The sequence below is a fragment of the Procambarus clarkii genome, chromosome 40 (genome assembly GCF_040958095.1).
Source record: "Procambarus clarkii isolate CNS0578487 chromosome 40, FALCON_Pclarkii_2.0, whole genome shotgun sequence".
Lineage (NCBI taxonomy): Eukaryota > Metazoa > Arthropoda > Malacostraca > Decapoda > Cambaridae > Procambarus > Procambarus clarkii.
Genome location: NC_091189.1, coordinates 14,470,479 through 14,493,041, shown reverse-complemented (window position 1 = coordinate 14,493,041; position 22,563 = coordinate 14,470,479). Strand labels below are relative to the sequence as shown.

Genomic DNA, 22,563 nt, shown 5'->3' with positions numbered 1-22,563 from the left:
ATACGTTAATTATGTACAATCGGTTAACTAATTGATCCCAACATTATTTTAGAGCTCGTGTTTACAAGCTTGGGGACGTACTGGACCCGTGCACGTCTTAGTGGATTCGCCCGCGCGACCTTGGTCCCCAGACAGAGAAAATATCATCCACTTTCCCCCGTGAAGCTGCTTCATTGGAGGTCCTGTAGCACAGTGGGCTACGTCTTCGCCTCACAGCCGATGGTCCAGGGTTCAGTCACCGGACAGGACAGTAACGGTTAGGCAAGTTTCCATTCACCTAATGCTTTTGTTCATCTATTAGTAAAATTGGTACCCGGGAATTAACTGTTGCAGTTTGCATCCTGGGAAAGGAAAGTATTTGCCCTAGACTCTAGAGCAAGGATTCTTAACGTTTTTACGTTTACAGACCCCAGTGGATTACCCAATACATCCCCACACCTGTATAGTTTACCCCAATGCCCCCATAACCCCTTCAACCAGTATTTGTGCCAATCACCCCAAGGAATATGGATACCCCTCTGGTTAAGAACCCTTGCTCGAGAGGGACCTTGATAAGTCCATATTACAGGCTTGCTGTCCATGACAGCAGCATAATACTGTATATGATAAATAACTTAATGGATAAATTGTTTAAAATCATAAGATGCTGATAGTTATATTTGCAGGTGGAAGTACATAAATACTGAATTTAAGTTTTTAAAAGTAGCAACTGGGATCACATTGTTTCACAGACTGTAAGGAAGATGATGGTTCATAAGACCTGTCTATGTTGTTACTTGGCTGCAATGTTGCAGCTGATCCCCCCCCCTTGTGTTGTGTATTGAGTGTTGAGTGTGTTGAGTATGTGGGATGAGTGTGCTATGTGTGATGCATATCGAGCATCTTGAATTAATATTGTATTAATATTGCATTAATACATAGGCATTAGACAGATATTACAAACTTCGAGCCAGGCCCCAAGCCCTGCTCGGGGAGTTGCATAACTCCTGAAACCCCCTCCAGGTATGCTCTTGGCAAACTGCAATTTTATCACTACGTTTTTCAGGTTGTAATTATAACACTGAAAATTGCTAATTAAGTATTTATTTTCTACACATATTTACACACACACACACACACTCTTGAATACAAACACATAAATTATAAATAACAGCCAAAATAAATGTATCATAAATGACTTCCTTCAATTAAGTAATTAATTATTATCAGTATCTTTATTAACAAAATTAATTACCATAAATGTTAAGCTGTAAACTAGAAAAATACACAGTGTGGAAGTTTGCTGCAATAGATTCCTATATAACTAGTCTCTGTCAATACGTACATAATATGTATAAAATTATAAGTATATGTATAGATATATATCTACTGTAATAAATATTATTTAGCAGCAAGGGATATATGTACACAGTGAGGTCTACTCAACTCGTTGGTGTATACACACAAAGTTTACTTTCACCTAGACACAGTTCAGGACTGAAACGTACACTTATTGACTGTTCAGCAGGTTCTTGTGACGACCTCAATAACCTTTCAGAGGTCGATATGCCTTAATAACCCTCCAGAGGTTGATAGGCCTTAATAATCTTTCTGAAGTTGATATGCCTTAATAACCCTCCAGAGGTTGCTAGGCCTTAATACCCTCAAGAGGTTAATAGGCCTTAATAACCCTCCGAAGTTTGCTAGGCCTTAATACCCTCCAGAGACTGAAAATTCTAAATAACATTCCTGAAATTGATACATAACTTAAGATACACACACACACAAACACAAAGCAATTTAGTAACATCTGCTCGAGTGCCACTTGAGTGAGTTATCTATATAAAGTGCTCCATACACTCGTAGATCTTCCTTTAAAGCAGATTTTAGGATATTTAGTGACTATTTAACAATCACTAAATAAATCACTATCTTACAAATTGTACAGTTCAGTCGTTCTTTTACCATTCGTAATACATTTAAATAAAACAAAAAATTGACTCAAAATTTCAGCAGTTAAAACTATATATCAAAAGAAGGCTGGACAAAATTTGTATTTCATTAGTGTACATTGAGAAAATTATTATTTTCCTTAGCGTACAGATATTTTGTTTAAGTGTCTTACCATCTTCTTCTCCACCTATTGAAGCATCTGGGTCTCTGACATCCACCCACTGTACCGTCAGTGACGTTCTCATTTTGTACCTGTAATTGTCATTACATCCCTTTTCATCAATGATTTCTGAACAGGTTGGACAGGTCCTTCATGGTAACAGCCAATCAATTAAACAAAAAAAAAATCATTATTTTACATAATGTTCTCAGAGAGAACGGATCACGCACTAAAATAAAATAAAAAAAAAGTATTGCTTAGACATTGTATCTTGTGGGATACAGTAGAATTTTGTAAGAGGATACAGGAACCATGTGTTTTATTTAGAAAAAATAATCTTGTATTAATGTATTTGTAAAACAAGGGTAAGTCACATCAAGCCAAAACCTTTTGATTTATATAATTATATAATTATGTTTAATTGTGTATAATTATATACATATACAGTAATTATATCATTATACAGTATATATACAAATAATTATATATATGGTGGAAAATAATGATACATTATATATATCTGACCATTAATAATCTAATTAATACAGTATTGTTACATCATTTGACGTCAAAATTCATTAACATTTTAAATTAAAATCATTGACAAATTATAACCAAATAGCATACTTCAATAAGTTGAAAGTTATAATTTGGAATATAATGTAAATTGCCACAATCTTACTACCCACGTTGAGGCCACTAGAGAATGTGACCTTCAGATAAATTCAGGTAAATATGTACTGAACATACATACAAATATACACACACATACTTAGATATACATACAGGTCACATGCATATGCACATACATACTTATATACTTATATATATATATATATATATATATATATATATATATATATATATATATATATATATATATATATATATATATATATATATATATATATATATATATATCGGAGCAAAAGCACAATGGCGCACTGGTCAATGTCATAACCTGGCTTACAGGTCCAAAAAACACAATTGAAATTTTGAATATTTTAGTTTGAAAGAGAGGCCTACTTCAGCTGTGATTTTTGGATCTAGGAGTTTTTATCATCACTTCTTACATGTTGTACGTAATAGCCAGATATGCATTACGAGACGTAGTAGGCAAGACCTGTTTTGTCCAAAAGCCAGAGTGATTTTCCATATTTTAAACATTCTTCCTTCACAAATTGTTTATTATTAATAATATTAAAATATTGCATTGACAACATGAATTTCTAACTTAATTAGGTCTGGGTTTTACCTGTTAGGTAATACTGATAAATAATTAGCATATTTAGGTTAGGTCAGATTTCGTAGTAAGTTTTGTTCATATTAAAAAAATATCTTAGTACTGTATGTATATTATAATGAAAACTATAATTTTGGAAGAGAACGTTTGTTAAAGTTAGATATTTAAGAAAATTAAGCTTGTTAGGCAGCTCTGGAGCTCTGGCTATTAGGTAGATGTTTATATATATATATATATATATATATATATATATATATATATATATATATATATATATATATATATATATATATATATATATATATAAACTAGAATGAAGTAATGGATAGTTTAGGTACAGGTACTTCCCTAAGCTATGAGAAGCGAACACGCCCTCAGATCACAGATTTTAACAGCAAAGTTTATGTACACAAATGATAACAATAAAATATTTGTAACTTATCATCAAATAATGGTGACTAACTAATGGCATCCTAATATTGTAAATAGTGTTTACACAATTCTAAGTGTTTTATTTTGTAGTTTATAGTTCCCCATTTTGCCTACTGTTATCATGAGAAGCAATTTGTCTAACACATGGTGATCTTTGGCTCATAGACTGAACATAATGGGTGTTTAGTCCTTAGTGCAGACTATACAAATTTAAATTGGTAGAGCTAAGAGGAGTTATACTTGCGATACAACATGGAGTACAAATCACCCTTGTCTAAAACAGGCGGTGGCTGTCGACTCCCAGCAGCAGGACTTACTGTCGACTTCGAAGCCCTTCGAGGACCTGTGCCATTTGGAACCTTCGAGGCATGGCCTGGGGGAGGGGTAGGTGAGGGCACCATATTTGGTGGTAATACAGGCGGGCGATGGACTCCGAGGCCATTTTGTCAGATGGTAGGAAGGTGATCGAAGTTCCGTGCGCCGCGAAGAACTGGTTGACGTATTTCAGGCGAGGAAGAAGTTGAGACGGATCCTGCGCCTACAGGAGTGCTGGCTAACTGAGGAAGCAACATTGATCCAGATACACTCGGGTTCTGCAAGGAAGTAAAACCATTGCTTGACGTTAACAATGTTAAAATTATATTTCTATTATTTCTGCAAAGTCTTCAAAACAAATGCATGCATACCTTTATTAGGATTATAATAGTGAATAAATCACAATAACTTGGATGGAAATAAATACCCAACACATGTGAAAAAGGGAGGAAAGTGGCAGCATTTCAGCCATCCTGGACCTGGTAAGATAGGTTGTGACTTGATAACTAAGGGGTCCAGGACAGACTGAAACGTCATGACTCTCATAAGCGTTAGTTGGGTTATTTATCAGATTTATTACTTAAGGTCCTACAAAAGATGTTATAAAAGTTTTATGAAATGTTAAAATGAAAAATAATGTATACTCTATTTGTTCTTCTGAGTCTTTAATGATAACAAGGAACATGTTAACCAATGAAATTTCAACTAACAAACAATAATAACTCCTCATTTGTCAAAAAAGTTTATTGTAAAAACTTCTGTTTTTGTGGTAATTTGTTCTCAGAATCAAATAATACAAATTTTTTTTCGAAGGCGACATCTGTCACAACAGTTACCACAATTGAGCCATTTACAATAGTGTTAGAATGGCATGATAAGCTTAATATAGGTGAATAATATCATAATAATATCGTGAATAATATTCACGATATCCTCTCTCACCATGAGAACACTGCCTACCCAAAAGATGAATGAAAGGAGTGAACTAAAGTAGGGACTTAGAAAGTAGGAACTTAGGAATTTATATATTCTAATAGAACACATATCCAGAGCCTTAAGATGTGAAACCTGCTGAATAAAGTAGTATGGTAAGTATCATATTTTGAAATGCAGCTTCTGATGTGTTAAACACAGAAGCAGCAGAAGACTTTCATATTGTGATTAGTGCAATTATCAAATCAACTGCTTCATTACCCATATGACAGATCATTCAAAAACACGACAAACTATAGGAGCTCCAAGCTGGACAGGAAACACAGATGAAACAATTTCAGATATTTAAACATTAAGTGACGAAGGGCTATATATATATTATTATAATAATTTGTCATGCATGCATAGCATGCACTATAACTATTGTTCATGTTTTAAATTATAGTGTTATAACAAAGCAAAAGAACACAATTGTGAGAAATTAAAAAAACTGAAAAGGGGAACAGAATCCATATTCATATGTGTAGGTCTACAATAGACATGAAATTCAAATGTTGTAGATCAAAGGTCTACAACACATGAATTTCATAATCCCTTTCAATGGCACCAATTACTGGGTTATATCTGGTTCTGTTTCATAGCCACTGGTTTAGAACCTTAAAGTTTGTAATATTATCTATGACCCCAACTCTGTGGAAGATCCCATCCCATGTTCGACCCTCAACTTGAGCCGGACCCCATGCAGTGCCAGACCCCAAGCAGTGCTACAGTTGTGCCAAAAGAGTTCAAAATCTAGCTTAAGAAACTTATCCCAAAGAAAGAGGACACTTTTCACACCCCACCTCCTTCAGAGACAGTGGGCATATTGCAAATCCGGCATAACTGAGCACAACATCACAGCCAAACGCACGAATGAAGTAAAGTACGTAAGTCTGGCTAAGAGGTGATTGTAAATTATGCTCTGACCTTTAATCTGTCGTGCTCCAGCTGATCTTCTTCTGGTAGTTTGTAGGTGAAGCCCTTGAAGTAGTCGTGTCCCAGCAGCTGATCGCAGGTCCATCTCTTAGCTGGGTCTCGATCTAAACATTTCTGAAAGAATTGTTTCCCAATGAGACAGCATCAGAGTGCGACAGATCTCAAATTAGTGTGAGATAGATCTCGAGTCAGAGTGAGATAGATCTCGAGGCAGAGTGAGATAGATCTCGAGGCAGCGAGAGATACAAGTCGAGTTAAATTCTCAAATTAGGCATTAGTAATTAATTACCAAAAGAAGGCACCATGCCGGGAAGACTATGTAGCAACATAAACTAACTATAAGTACTAATGGCCACATGTTGACACGTGCAACACGTCCCACAGCACTCTTGCAAGAGCAAGTAGCAACATACTACACACACACATCAGCTGACTGCGAGAGCTGTAATGTTAAGTCTACCCTCCCACCCATTCTCTCACCTTTACCTCACATTTTTAACTGAATCGACCAATCCGTTAAAAATGCATTACATTTGTAAAACTTTAAACACCGTAATATTAACCTTTTCTGTGCATCGTCGTCGATAGGTTGAGGAGGTTGCTTTGATTCCAACGTTTTTGGTAAGGTAATTTTTTTTTATGTAGTGGCTGGACCCTCAAATTTGATATATTAGCTGCCTTGATTTGTTTATAACTCATTGTTCAGTAGTTAGATTTTATTGACAAAGCCTACTCAAAATATTGCCTAAATATTATACTTTTAACTGCAAACCAAAACACCTGGATGTTCCTGGACATTGTTCTTCGCTCTTCAAAAATATCACATCAAGTAAGAATCAATATCAGTAAAATCAACCAATGTTTTAGCAAATACAATGATCATGACGATTATTTTTATTCTACACTCTGGGTGCCTGTCCCCCGACACAATTATTATTATTAATATTTATTAACTAAAAAACCTCCCACACATCCCAACTTGAGTGCTTTAGATTACCGCCATGTCTTCTCTTTCTGTAATAATGTGTCTATTAATGTTGCTTAATTTAAACAATAAATTTTGCTGGCATTCTATTTTTCATGTATTCATTATCATGTCATGATGGGCATTGTCTTGTGATATATAATGCATAATTATGATGATCACTATTAAGGTTTTATAATTACCTTTTAATTGTATTAATGAATAATAAATTTAGATTTGGTAAATTAGGTTAATTATACATGTACAACTGTTTATGCAAAACCACATTGGGTACCTAGCAGTGCCGGGGTCTCTCTCTCTCTCTCTCTCTCTCTCTCTCTCTCTCTCTCTCTCTCTCTCTCTCTCTCTCTCTCTCTCTCTCTCTCTCTCTCTCTCTCTCCCATTCTTGTTCTCACACATTCTCTCTTCTTCCCTTCTGTTCTCTCCCTCTTGTTTTCTCAATCTTTTAGAACATGCAGTATAGACGCCCAGTAAACACACACCGTTATTTTACTGTTGTTATTTTGATACAACTTTGTGACAACTGTTATGACTCCAGGTAGCCTGAAGAACGAGTCTACCTGTCTGAGAGTTATTCCGCCTACCGGACCTGATTGAGAGATCAGAAGAAATATAGATATATGAATATATACTAAATACATGATAAATGCCAGTGAATAGTTTAAAAGTATGAGCAAAGGATAAGCATGTAAATAAGTGACATGAAATGAGATGTCGATACTTTGCTGACATGATGTGAGGGTCGCGGGACGTCTTGACCTTACTTGAGCAGCAGAAGTCGTGAGAGAGGGTTGTATTATGTTAAGCTCTTGGCAGAGGAGGAACGCCCTAACTGTGTGCTCCTTCAAGAGGAGGGAACCAAGCAGGCGTTGATGTGTGAAGCCTGTTGTACGACTTAAAGTAATCAAGTCAGGACTAGAAGAAGCCTTGTGAGGCAGTCCTATAGCGATTTTGTGGACAGCCTGTGTGGGGCACCGTTGTTGAGGACCAGGACCTGAGTGTCCTTGTGCCAGAGAATTCTGTGGTAAGCTAATATAAGAGTTGTTTTAGTGGTTACCAGTGTTTGATCTTGTGTTTGTGTTTGAGCGTCACTGACATTTAAAGAGGACTTCATTGCAACTGATTGGTGGTGCTGCAGGTGTGCCTTACATATTTTGAGGACCCAGATGATGATTGGAGTAGGGGACCTTGATTAACGGAATAGAGGATCATAAGGACCTCGATATCTAAGGGAGTGCTTGATTGTGTTTTTGGCGTGAAAGGCGCAGTGCAAGGTGAGAGATTGATGCCTTTGTGGAGTAGGAAATATATGAATATTATATGTGTCATGTTATGCAGCCTAAAGCAGTGAAGGAAGCAGAAGTCTCTGGACTGAAGTTCAAGCAGCAGCCTGGTGTAGCTATAGGTTGTAGACATAAGGTGACATTAGAATGTTATCAGTTGGTAGTAGCCAAAGAGGTGATAGTATTGTTTTATAATCATTTCCTTTATGCGTATTGTGTATTTTTAAATGTATTTAATATTTTGTTTGTTAGCTGGTTATTGCTCTTGTCCTGGTGAGGCTTCCTGGCTAGAGAGAGAGAGAGAGAGAGAGAGAGAGAGAGAGAGAGAGAGAGAGAGAGAGAGAGAGAGAGAGAGACAGAGAGACAGACAGAGAGAGAGAGAGAGAGAGAGAGAGAGAGAGAGAGAGAGAGAGAGAGAGAGAGAGAGAGAGAGAGAGAAAGAGAGAGAGAGAGAGAGAGAGAGAGACAGAGAGAGAGACAGAGAGAGAGAGAGAGAGAGAGAGAGAGAGAGAGAGAGAGAGAGAGAGAGAGAGAGAGAGAGAGAGAGAGAGAGAGAGAGAGAGGGCTATAACTTGGGTGATAGTGGACTATAACTAAGGGGGATTGAGAGATCATCCCAAAGTAAGGAGAGTGCGGGGAGTCACGGCGGCTCAAGAGCGGGTGTGTACACATGACAACTAGGCAGTATGAGCCGTACACCTGAATACAGGTGACGCTGAACCCCTCTCCCAGAACCAGACGCTTAACCAGGGTGATCTCCTAAATAATTGCAAGCACTCCAGTGTTCATTGCTGGTCGACCGATGGTAGCGGGAGTGTGGCTGCCGACGTCGGCTGTTCATTCTGTCATGGAGTGTTTGGGGACCTCTGTTCGATGGTAAGTGAATATCAGGTTGGTTCTATTAACCAAGTTTCATTGTAGATATAAAGGAACCTCTCCCAACTCCCCTCCATACCCCTGATAAGTTGTGGTTGTCATTTTGATACAACATTGTAACAATGTTGTGGTTAAGTTGTATGGCTTAAAGGGGAAGAGGGGGGGGGGGAGGGAACTGGGAAATGAGAGGGGTATGGGGGAGGCATCAAGGGTTGGGTTAATTTTTTTTTTTTTTTTTTTTATTAACATATTAGGTACATGTGCATTAGTGCAGCTGCCCTAGACTATATGAAGTGGAGTACAGTGTGTCAAAAAAGCTAACTAGGTGATGCTATAAAATCCCCATCACACAGGATGGTTAGTCATACAGAGACATGTGATAAGCGGTCTGCACTGGCAGACTCCGGATGCATTTTGAGGATATCAACAACACAAGATTGAATAAGGTAGCAGTGGTAATACAAGTCCCCATCTCGCAGGATGGTTAGTCATACAGAGTCATGTGTTTAATAGCCTGCACTGGCAAATTTTGGGTATACTGTGAGGATATCTTCAAGAATACGAGAGTGAATAAAGTAATTGCAAAGCTCCAGGTACCTCATGCCAACTGGTCTGAAAGGTCTAATAATTGGGCATTCAGTGATGTAGTGCGGGAGATCATGCCGTAGTTCCTGCTCACAGAGTTTGCAACTGGAGTGCTCAGGATTGGGAGACCCGTCACCTGCAGCCACCTGCCACAGGTAACGGTAACCCAACCTGATCCTTGCAACCACTGTGTCGCACAGTCTAGTGGACGTTTTGTGCTGTCCATAGATGTAGGTTTCAGATCTGAACAAATCATAGCTTTTTATACTAGTACTTTCAGGTCGTTGGGAGTCAGTAAGTTCTTTCCTATCAGATCTGAATGTTTGGACCAATACAGTTTTGACAGCAGAGATAGGGATACCTAGATCTAATTCAACTTCAAACTTGTTACACGCTAATTTGGCTGCAATGTCTGTCTCATTATGATGGGTTATATTTATGTGTGAAGGTATCCATACAAAGGAAATTCGAGACCCTTTACTCTGTGCATCAATTAGGTCATTTATAATTGGGAGTATGAGGTTCTTGCTGTCGATCTTCCAAGAGAAGTTTTCGATTGCTTGAAGAGCAGACTTTGAATCGCAGAATATTATTCCTCCTCCAATATTTTTTAATGTGCTGGTTGCTAAATGTAATGCTGCTAGTTCTGCTTGTGTGGAGGTCAGCCAGTTGTTTAGCCTGACACTGACAGACTTTGTGCAAATATTATTTCTATAGAACCTACATGCCGCTCAGTTGAAAACTGGTGGAAAACTCTTGGGAATACCAAACCCGCATTTTACTTCATAAGAGTCGTTGCTTGTCGCAAAAGAAGCTAATTCTGGTTAAGGAGCGACAAGCAGGTCGACCCCGACTTACCTATAACATTCCATGTACAATCATAACTCACCATGGAACATTGTGTGACGCTAACTATAGGCGTCTGGCCTCCAACCTTGGGACAGACATATTGACACTTTCTTTTAAAGGCCAAGATTACCTATGGGAGGGGGAGTACCCGGCATTGCCTGGGTCGGTCTGTCTATGTCTGTCTGTGTCTGTCCCTCTCAGCACTCCGAGTGTGCTAAGCTGGGAAGATGCGCAAGTTACCTGTGTCTGTCTCTCCTTCATATTTATACATCACAAAGTAGGTTACATTATATCCAACAAGTTACAATACAAGTAGACGTGTAACATCATAATAAAAAAAAGTTCTGAAATCGAACAGAATTTCCTGAATGACTCATTACAGTACCTTAAGAAGGTCCAAGCCTTCTCGAGAGAATGACTTTTGCATTTTGGCCTCGATAGATTCTAATGTGTCTGGTTCAGGTATATTCAAGCCCCGGAAAAACTCGTTATCCTTGAATATCCTCATGTGGTCCGGAAGAAGATCACCTGGTAGAAAAGTTACATTTAAAGAAGCTAAACAATTTAAATTATATTTAAATATAAACAAAGAGCACGACATAGAACCTTTTACTCCTGAAGTATAATCTGATTTTGGTTATTATCCCATAATAATTATTATTTATATAATAATCTCTATATATTTCAGAACCAATAATTTAAGTATTAACTATAATGGTTTAAACCAGCTGAATATCATGAATAAACTGTACATAAGGCTTAACACTATCCCACTTTTCACTTTAATGGGGTGGTTTAATGGGGTGGTTTAATGAGGTGGTTTAACTGGCGGTTTAATGAGGGGTGTATATGCTTGCAAGGGAGTAAGGGATAATATATTTGTAATATATTTATGAAGAAAATCATTCATTATATAATCCACACTAAATCGCACTATAAAGATCAGTAATATTATTATCAATATCACCTGTCATCTCCATCAACATCATCACTAGCATAGTCATCACCATGATTAGCATCATGTTCACCTTCACCATCATCATCATATCATCTCCCACCTGCTCTTCATCACACATTAACCCTTCATTTACAATTTCAATTAGATACAAAATAATTAATAGGTAATATATCATCAACATTGCAAATTTATGCAAACCAAAATCCATTCCAATCTGTGGATTAAACTTTTTGTTTTTGCAACAGTGTCAGCTATTATTTAAATGTTATTCCGAGGACCTGTACTTTAATGATTTTTATTATTGATTCTCATATGAAACTCATTAGGCCTGAATAAATGAACATATTGTATAATAATTTAGATCAAGTACACATTAAAAAACCTGTGGGAGATAGATTCACACACACACACACACACACACACGAGGTAGTAGAGGCCAAAACCGTCATTAGTTTCAAAGCGTTAAACGACAAAGAGTACTGGGAAGACGGGACACCACGAGCGTAGCTCTCATCCTGTAACCACACCTAGGTAATTACACTTCGTTAATTACACAAAACACGTGCTAAAAAAATATATATATAAAATGTATCGTATAAAAACGGCGTTACCTAGTGATTTTCTAATTAGGTAGAGTTGATCCACATCAGACTTGCCAGGCCAGAGCGCCTCGCCCTTCGCCAGTTCGGCGAACACACAGCCAATGGCCCAGACGTCGACCGGCGTCCCGTACTGGGTGTCCCCCACCAGGAGCTCCGGGGCGCGGTACCACCTGGTGGCGACGTAGTCAGTCAGGTTGTCTCCCGGATCTGTCAAGACGGTATACGGATTGTCACACAAGAACGACAATAAGGTGAGGTAAGGCGACCATTAACTCCCGGATCTGTCAAGACGGTATACGGATTGTCACACAAGAACTCAATAAGATAACCAGAAACTATGAAAAATTATTAAAATACAGTTAAATAAATTTATAAACTAACACGAAATAAATAATTACTAGTAAATAAATTAATACCAATAAAAATTAAAAATATATTTAATGCTTGTAAGTTGTTACATTTGAGGTGATGATGTATACACAATATTTTTTAATTTGCAATATGTTATGGAAGAAAAGATTTTGAGAAGGTTAGAAGATTTTTATGTATTAAATCCTTTTCTACATTTATGTCAGATCAGCTGATTAGATGAGTTAAGCCAGGTCAGCTGACCTGACTCAGATCCGTTAAGTCACGTCAGGTGACTCAGGTCACTTGGGTCACGTCAGGTGACTCAGGTCCCGTGGGTCACGTCAGGTGACTCAGGTCCCGTGGGTCACGTCAGCTGACTCAGGTCACTTGAGTGAGGTGGCGTGAGTCATGTCTATGAGCCAAGTCAGTTACAGACGGAGTGCTCTTACACCTATGACATAAGTGCTCTTACACCTATGACATGAGTGCTCTTACACCTATGACATGAGTGCTCTTACACCTATGACATGAATGCTCTTACACCTATGACATGAGTGCTCTTACACCTATGACATGAGTGCTCTTACACCTATGACATGAGTGTTCTTACACCTATGACATGAGTGCTCATCATTTCCTTTGTCACGTTAGAACGCAAAAATATTTTAGTTTGAGATTTTACGACGGCCATCAAAATAAAGCTCCTTTTTGCATTATTTAAAAATAATATTTTATTAGTTATTAAAACCCTCTCATGTTTTGTAATATACAATTATTTCTCAGTTTATCGTTGTACCATGCAATAATGATGTGATTATGGCAGATTCCAACCGGTGGCTGGTGTAGCAATGATACTACCTTACACTGTAAACAAATCATATATATATCTCCGGGGGTGGATAAATTGGAGGCTGAACTCACTTAACATCCTGGCGAAGCCAAAGTCACAGAGTTTAACCACTCCGCTCTTGGTAATGAGGATGTTCTCAGGCTTGACGTCCCTGTGTATACAGTTGTGCTTATGGCAGTAACCGATGGCTTGAACCAGTTGGTATATAATACTCTTCACCTTCTCATCTGGCAACCTGTGATGAATACACAAAAAATAATGAAATTCCGAATACTTTGCTATATTTTGTGAGGCAATAACTGGAGAGGATATACAGTACACTCTTTCCGTATGGCAGCCGCAGGGAAAATTGTAAAGTTGACATAGAAAAGCAAGTTCGTTATTGTACTGATGGAGTACAGAATATATGTATTCACACATGTCATTAAACACAACAGCATCGTGACTATTATTAATTTTCTTTTTAATATTTTCCATTATGCTCAAATATATTCTACCATCTGGAGGGTGAAGAGACACCTCAGGTCCCTGAGGTGTCTCTCTCTCTCTCTCTCTCTCTCTCTCTCTCTCTCTCTCTCTCTCTCTCTCTCTCTCTCTATATATATATATATATATATATATATATATATATATATATATATATATATATATATATATATATATATATATATATATATATATATATGTCGTACCTAGTAGCCAGAACGCACTTCTCAGCCTACTATGCAAGGCCCGATTTGCCTAATAAGCCAAGTTTTCCTGAATTATCATATTTTCTCTAATTTTTTTCTTATGAAATGATAAAGCTACCCATATCATTATGTATGAGGTCAATTTTTTTTTATTGGAGATAAAATTAACGTAGATATATGACCGAACCTAACCAACCCTACCTAACCTAACCTAACCTATCTCTATAGGTTAGGTTAGGTTAGGTAGCCGAAAAAGTTAGGTTAGGTTAGGTTAGGTAGGTTAGGTAGGTTAGGTAGTCGAAAAAACATTAATTCATGAAAACTTGGCTTATTAGGCAAATCGGGCCTTGCATAGTAGGCTGAGAAGTGCGTTCTGGCTACTAGGTACGACATATATATATATATATATATATATATATATATATATATATATATATATATATATATATATATATATATATATATATATGTATATATATATACATATATATATATATATATATATATATATATATATATATATATATATATATATATATATATATATATATATATATACTTACCCTTTAGGGTTACTCTCCAGTTCGTTAAGGACGGTTCGCTCACAGAACTCGAAGACCAGATGCAGTTTTCTTTTCCTTCTGAACACTTCAATGAGATTAATTAAGTTTGGATGATGTAGTTGCTGAAAGGAAAAGAAAACGTAATAATTATCATTAAATACTGCTATACAGTGTAATCCGGATGACATTATAATGGAAATACTGTGCAATCTCGTTAATCCGGATGACAATGGGATACAAATACAGTGTAATCCAACTAATCCAGATATCCGTAGAAGTGAAATTTAGTGTAATCCCGCTAATCCTGAAAGCAATGCAACAGAAATCGTCTTGCAAGATATCAGTGCATGATATCCTCGTGCAAGACAAACATCCACTCAGTAATGGTTGCTTATAACTCACTGTTATTCATTACGTATACACTTTATTAAACATGTTAAACTAATCCAGTTTTGTGTTAATCAATAACTCACTAATTAACAGATTGATATTTTGCATATTAAAATCACATTTCTCTATTTCAGTGTTTAAATATGAGGAAATACGCTTCATCGAATTGTATGAGGATTGTGAGGTAAGATTTACTGTCGTGAGTTGGTGCTGATGGTAAGTTACTCTCTCGTCTCTTGATGAGAGAAGGACTCTTCCTCACGATCCTCACCTCTGCCTTCTTCCTCACCTCTACCTTCTTCCTCACGATCCTCACCTCTACCTTCTCCCTCACGATCCTCACCTCTATCTTCTCCCTCACGATCCTCACCTCTATCTTCTTCCTCACCTCTACCTTCTTCCTCACGATCCTCACCTCTACCTTCTCCCTCACGATCCTCACCTCTACCTTCTCCCTCACGATCCTCACCTCTACCTTCTTCCTCACGATCCTCACCTCTACCTTCTCCCTCACGATCCTCACCTCTACCTTCTTCCTCACCTCTACCTTCTCCCTCACGATCCTCACCTCTACCTTCTCCCTCACGATCCTCACCTCTACCTTCTTCCTCACCTCTACCTTCTCCCTCACGATCCTCACCTCTACCTTCTCCCTCACGATCCTCACCTCTATCTTCTCCCTCACGATCCTCACCTCTGCCTTCTTCCTCACGATCCTCACCTCTGCCTTCTTCCTCACCTCTACCTTCTTCCTCACGATCCTCACCTCTACCTTCTCCCTCACGATCCTCACCTCTACCTTCTTCCTCACCTCTACCTTCTTCCTCACGATCCTCACCTCCACCTTCTCCCTCACGATCCTCACCTCTACCTTCTTCCTCACGATCCTCACCTCTACCTTCTCCCTCACGATCCTCACCTCTACCTTCTTCCTCACGATCCTCACCTCTACCTTCTCCCTCACGATCCTCACCTCTGCCTTCTTCCTCACCTCTACCTTCTCCCTCACGATCCTCACCTCTACCTTCTCCCTCACGATCCTCACCTCTACCTTCTCCCTCACGATCCTCACCTCTATCTTCTCCCTCACGATCCTCACCTCTGCCTTCTTCCTCACCTCTACCTTCTCCCTCACGATCCTCACCTCTACCTTCTCCCTCACGATCCTCACCTCTGCCTTCTTCCTCACCTCTACCTTCTTCCTCACGATCCTCACCTCTACCTTCTCCCTCACGATCCTCACCTCTATCTTCTCCCTCACGATCCTCACCTCTATCTTCTTCCTCACCTCTACCTTCTTCCTCACGATCCTCACCTCTACCTTCTCCCTCACGATCCTCACCTCTACCTTCTCCCTCACGATCCTCACCTCTACCTTCTTCCTCACGATCCTCACCTCTACCTTCTCCCTCACGATCCTCACCTCTATCTTCTTCCTCACCTCTACCTTCTCCCTCACGATCCTCACCTCTATCTTCTTCCTCACCTCTACCTTCTCCCTCACGATCCTCACCTCTATCTTCTCCCTCACGATCCTCACCTCTACCTTCTCCCTCACGATCCTCACCTCTACCTTCTCCCTCACGATCCTCACCTCTACCTTCTTCCTCACGATCCTCACCTCTACCTTCTCCCTCACGATCCTCACCTCTATCTTCTTCCTCACGATCCTCACCTCTACCTTCTCCCTCACGATCCTCACCTCTATCTTCTCCCTCACCTCTACCTTCTTCCTCACGATCCTCACCTCTACCTTCTTCCTCACCTCTGCCTTCTTCCTCACGATCCTCACCTCTACCTTCTCCCTCACGATCCTCACCTCTATCTTCTTCCTCACCTCTACCTTCTTCCTCACGATCCTCACCTCTACCTTCTCCCTCACGATCCTCACCTCTATCTTCTCCCTCACCTCTACCTTCTTCCTCACGATCCTCACCTCCACCTTCTCCCTCACGATCCTCACCAACACCTTCTACCTCACCATATTCTCCAATTCCTTGCATGGTATGAAGTTTCACAGTTGTACAGTGACATACACATGTCTCCCCTGTATCACGGTACTACAGTGGCCGTCTTCCAGCCTTCTGGTAGTTCTCTTATTGCCAGCAGACTTATTATGCCACAAAAGAAAGTAGCAAACCTAATGCTTCCTCTCTTTCATTTGGTATCCGTGACTCAAGTGTAGCTGAGACATGATTCAAGTCTCCCATGATACCTAGCTGTATCTATATATATCTATATATATCTATATATCTATATATGTATATAGAAGGCTGGCCCAGGCCAAAATGCCCACCAGGAGAGCTGCACTGCTCCGTAAGAAGCTCCGCAGTATACCCATTCATGTCTTAATCTTGAAAGCCAATCACAGAGTCTGTTTAAGATGTTGTTTAATAGAGCTCCTAAATATTCAACAGGTAGTGAATAAGGTGTTTGTGAGCTTTAATAGAGTTCTTAATACAATAACCTCACTACGTTACTTTTGCATTAAATAAGTTTAGTAATAACTTTATAACGACAACTTTTGCTGTCAATCACAGAGAGAGAGAGAGAGAGAGAGAGAGAGAGAGGGAGAGAGAGAGAGAGAGAGAGAGAGAGAGAGAGAGAGAGAGAGAGAGAGAGAGAGAGAGGGAGAGAGAGAGAGAGAGAGAGAGAGAGAGAGAGAGAGAGAGAGAGAGAGAGAGAGAGAGAGGGAGAGAGAGAGAGAGAGAGAGATACCTGGTTGATACCTGGTTGATGGGGTTCTGGGAGTTCTTCTACTCCCCAAGCCCGGCCCGAGGCCAGGCTCGACTTGTGAGAGTTTGGTCCACCAAGCTGTTGCTTGGAGCGGCCCGCAGGGCCACGTACCCACCACAGCCCGGCTGATCCGGAACTTCTCTTAGAAAACCGTCCAGTTTTCTCTTGAAGATGTCCACGGTTGTTCCGGCAATATTTCTTATGCTCGCTGGGAGGACGTTGAACAACCGCGGACCCCTGATGTTTATACAGTGCTCTCTGATTGTGCCTATGACACCTCTGCTCTTCACAGGTTCAATCTTGCATTTTCTTCCATATCGTTCACTCCAGTACGTTGTTATTTTACTGTGTAGATTTGGGACCTGACCCTCCAGTATTTTCCAGGTGTATATTATTTGGTATCTCTCTCGTCTCCTTTCTAGAGAGTACATTTGGAGAGCTTTGAGACGATCCCAATAATTTAGGTGTTTTATCTCGTCTATGCGTGCCGTATATGTTCTCTGTATTCCCTCTATTTCAGCAATCTCTCCTGCTCTGAAGGGGGAAGTGAGTACTGAGCAGTACTCGAGACGGGACAGCACAAGTGACTTGAAGAGTACAACCATTGTGATGGGATCCCTGGATTTGAAAGTTCTCGTAATCCATCCGATCATTTTTCTGGCTGACGCGATATTTGCTTGGTTATGCTCCCTAAACGTTAGATCGTCGGACATCATTATTCCCAAATCCTTGACATGCTGTTTTCCTACTATGGGAAGATTCGATTGTGTTTTGTACCCTGTATTATGTTTCAGATCCTCATTTTTGCCGTACCTGAGTACCTGAAATTTATCACTGTTAAACATCATGTTATTTTCTGCTGCCCAATCAAAAACTTTGTTGACATCTGCTTGTAGTTTTTCAATGTCTTCAGCAGAGGTAATTTTCATGCTGATTTTTGTGTCATCTGCAAAGGACGACACGAAGCTGTGGCGTGTATTTTTGTCTATATCAGATATGAGAATAAGGAACAGTAGCGGTGCAAGGACTGTACCTTGAGGTACAGAGCTTTTAACATCGCTTGGACTCGATTTTATCTGATTGACTGTTACTCTTTGTGTTCTGTTCGACAGGAAATTGAGTATCCAGCGTCCTACTTTTCCAGTTATTCCCATTGACCTCATTTTGTGAGCTATCACCCCATGGTCACATTTGTCGAACGCCTTTGCAAAGTCTGTGTATACAACATCTGCATTTTGCTTTTCTTCTAGGGCTTCTGTGATTTTGTCATAGTGGTTGAGTAACTGTGACAGACAGGATCTTCCCGCTCTAAATCCATGTTGTCCTGGATTGTGCAATTCATTGTTTTCCATAAAACTAGAAATTTGATTCCTAATCACTCTTTCAAACACTTTTATTATGTGTGATGTTAGTGCAACTGGCCTATAATTTTTTGCCAAGGCTTTACTCCCCCCCTTGTGCAACGGAGCTATATCTGCAGATTTAAGTGCTGCTGGTATCTCCCCTGTATCCAGGCTCTTTCTCCATATTACGCTGAGTGCTCTCGCTACTGGTACTTTACATTTCTTTATGAATATTGAATTCCATGAGTCAGGCCCAGGAGCCGAGTGCATAGGCATATTATCAATTTCTCTTTCAAAGTCTTCCGAGTTTGTGGTAATATCCGTTATATTATCTGCAGCTTGAATGTCATTCATAAAGAAGCTGTCTGGGTCATCAACTTTCATGTTGTTTATTGGTGTGCTAAACATAGCCTCATACTGGCTTCTTAGAATTTCACTAATCTCTTTGTTGTCCTCTGTGTACGTACCTTCATTTGTAATTAACGGTCCAATACTGGTCGAGGTTTTGGATTTTGATTTTGCGTATGTGAAAAAATATTTCGGATTTTTCCTTATCTCTTGTATAGCTTTCTGTTCCAATTCCATTTCCTCAGACTCATATGATCGCTTCAACGTTTGTTCTATTTCCTCAATCTCCCTGCTTAGGCTTGTTTTCCTTGCTTGTGATAGTTGTGTCTGCCGAAGCATTTCCGTTATTTTTTTCCTTCTCCTGTACAGTCGTCTCCGTTCTCTTTCTAGAGTGGTCCTCTTTCTGCCCCTCCTCACAGGCACGTGCTTCAAGCAGACCTTGTAAGCTTCAGCTGTCAGTTGAGCTATTCCCTGTGTGGGAGTTTTGTCGCTTAAGACCGTCTCCCATTGAATGGTTGCAAGGTCTACATTTATTTTTTCCCAGTCAATCCTCTTATTGTTGAAATTGAATTGATTGAATATTCCTTCTCGCTTGTTGGGTCTCTTAGACCTACTACCGTTATTTATGCTAGTTCGCACTTCAATGAGCTTATGGTCTGAGTATGAAGTATCTGAGATTGTGATATCCCTGATTAGTTCATCATTGTTTGTGAATAACAAGTCTAGTGTGTTTTCGTTCCTAGTTGGTTCTGTAATCTGTTGATTGAGCGAGAATTTGTCACAGAATCTCAAAAGTTCTCTAACCTGTGGTTGGTTATTTCCCGGGTCATTCCCTGCTATGATATTTGTGTTTGCCGTTCTCCATCTTAGACTCGGTAAATTGAAATCTCCAAGAAAGATAATATCTGGAGCTGGGTTTGCTAGGTTGTCAAGTATGTTCTCTATTTTGTGCATCTGTTCTGTGAATTCCTCAATCGTTGTATCTGGCGGTTTATATATTAGAATAATAATTAGGTTTAGTTTCTCTACCTTCATTCCAAGTACCTCTACCACCTCATTAGTTGAATTTAATAGTTCTGTGCATACCAGGTCTTCTTTAATATACAGACCTACTCCTCCATTTGACCTAGTTTTTCTATCACATCTATATAGATTATAATTTGGAATCCAGATTTCACCATCCATGTAATCTTTTGTATGAGTTTCCGTGAATGCCCCAAATATTGAGTTTGACTCTAATAGAAGGCCATTTATGAACTTAACTTTATTTCTTGACTTTGGCTTTAAACCTTGAATGTTTGCAAATATGAATGATTGTCCATATTGTGTGTCACTTCTGGAAGGTTTTGGTGGTTCTCCCTCCTCTCTACCCTGACCCAGGGTGTGTTGTTGTGGCAATGGTTTGTCCAGTTTTGGAAGTGATACTGGGGAGTGTGGTAGTCTCTGTGTAGTTGGGGGGTGTAGTATGTGTGGGCTTGATGACGAAGAGAGAGAGAGAGAGAGAGAGAGAGAGAGAGAGAGAGAGAGAGAGAGAGAGAGAGGGAGAGAGAGAGAGAGAGAGAGAGAGAGAGAGAGAGAGAGAGAGAGAGAGAGAGAGAGAGGGGGAGAGAGAGAGAGAGAGAGAGAGAGAGAGAGAGAGAGAGAGAGAGAGAGAGAGAGAGAGAGAGAGAGAGAGAGAGAGAGAGAGAGAGAGGGAGAGAGAGGGAGAGAGAGAGAGAGAGAGAGAGAGAGAGAGAGAGAGAGAGAGAGAGAGAGAGAGAGAGAGAGAGAGAGAGAGAGAGAGAGAGAGAGAGGCGGGGGTGGAGAGTCAGGGAGAGAGAGAGAGAGAGAGAGAGAGAGAGAGAGAGAGAGAGAGAGAGAGAGAGAGAGAGAGGCGGGGGTGGAGAGTCAGGGAGAGAGAGAGAGAGAGAGAGAGAGAGAGAGAGAGAGAGAGAGAGAGAGAGAGAGAAAGAGAGAGAGGCGGGGGTGGAGAGTCAGGGAGAGAGGGTGAGGAGAAAGTGAGGGAAACACTGACATCCAAATAGACATCCACACATACAGTCAGACAGGTAGGCAGACAGCCAGCCAGACACAGACAGCCAGAGACAGACAGACAGACAGACAGACAGACAGCCAGTCAGACACAGACAGACAGACAGACAGACAGACAGACAGACAGACAGACAGACAGACAGCCAGTCAGACACAGACAGACAGACAGACAGACAGACAGACAGACAGACAGACAGACAGACAGACAGACAGCCAGTCAGACACAGACAGACAGACAGACAGACAGACAGACAGACAGACAGACAGACAGCCAGTCAGACACAGACAGACAGACAGACAGACAGACAGACAGGGAGTCAAGGGCCCAACCTTCAACATGCGTATTTCCCTGAGAGCGATCTTCTTAATGAGAGGATCATCCTCTGACTCGAAGAACTTCTTAATGGCTACGAGGCTTCCGGTCTCACGGTTGCGACACTTGTAGACAGCGCCGTAGGAGCCCTCGCCGATCTTGCTCAGCTTCTCGTACTTCTCCATCAGGCGAGACGACACCCGCGTTCTCCTGTAACACACGTGTCTTGGTCAGGTACAGGGCATGGCACTCCTCCTCTTACAGGGGGATATACTATATATATTTATATACATTATATATATACATTATACATAATTATATATATATATATATATATATATATATATATATATATATATATATGTATATATATATATATATATATATATATATATATATATATATATATATATATATATATGTATATATATATATATATATATATATATATATATATATATATATATATATATATATATATATATTATTAAATATGACCGAAAAAGTAAGATTAATAATTCTAACACGAATTTTCTCAATCTTTCGTACATTTCGCTTCACTGTTGGAGGTAAATCAAAAATCAATTCTCCAAAATTCATTTTTATTTCTAGTCTGACGCGACACGAGCGCGTTTCGTAAAACTTATTACATTTTCAAAGACTTTAGTTCACAAATACACAACTGAATAGAACTTACGCATCTCCGATTTTATATCTACATTTGAGTGAGGTGGAAGGGGTGATGTGGCATTAACACAAGACAGAACAAGATGTGGTATTAATAGGGTATTAATTTCATCAACACAAGACAGAACAAG

General features: G+C 39.5%; 1 protein-coding gene across 4 annotated transcripts in view; it reads right to left on the bottom strand.

The window, feature by feature from the left end:
* Window positions 1-1,066: 1,066 nt before the first annotated feature.
* Window positions 1,067-22,563, bottom strand: part of LOC123757926 (cyclin-dependent kinase-like 4) — a 146,386-nt gene continuing 124,889 nt past the window's right edge. For all 4 annotated transcript variants that reach the window (XM_069338730.1, XM_069338733.1, XM_069338732.1 and 1 more), the window contains 7 exons: window positions 21,763-21,955; window positions 14,585-14,706; window positions 13,401-13,564; window positions 12,138-12,335; window positions 10,954-11,096; window positions 5,982-6,104; window positions 1,067-4,360 (listed from right to left, as the gene is read on the bottom strand). In XM_069338730.1, the coding sequence (XP_069194831.1) occupies window positions 4,214-4,360; window positions 5,982-6,104; window positions 10,954-11,096; window positions 12,138-12,335; window positions 13,401-13,564; window positions 14,585-14,706; window positions 21,763-21,955 (1,090 nt within the window). In that variant the 3' untranslated portion in view covers window positions 1,067-4,213. The remainder of the gene's footprint in view (window positions 4,361-5,981; window positions 6,105-10,953; window positions 11,097-12,137; window positions 12,336-13,400; window positions 13,565-14,584; window positions 14,707-21,762; window positions 21,956-22,563) is intronic.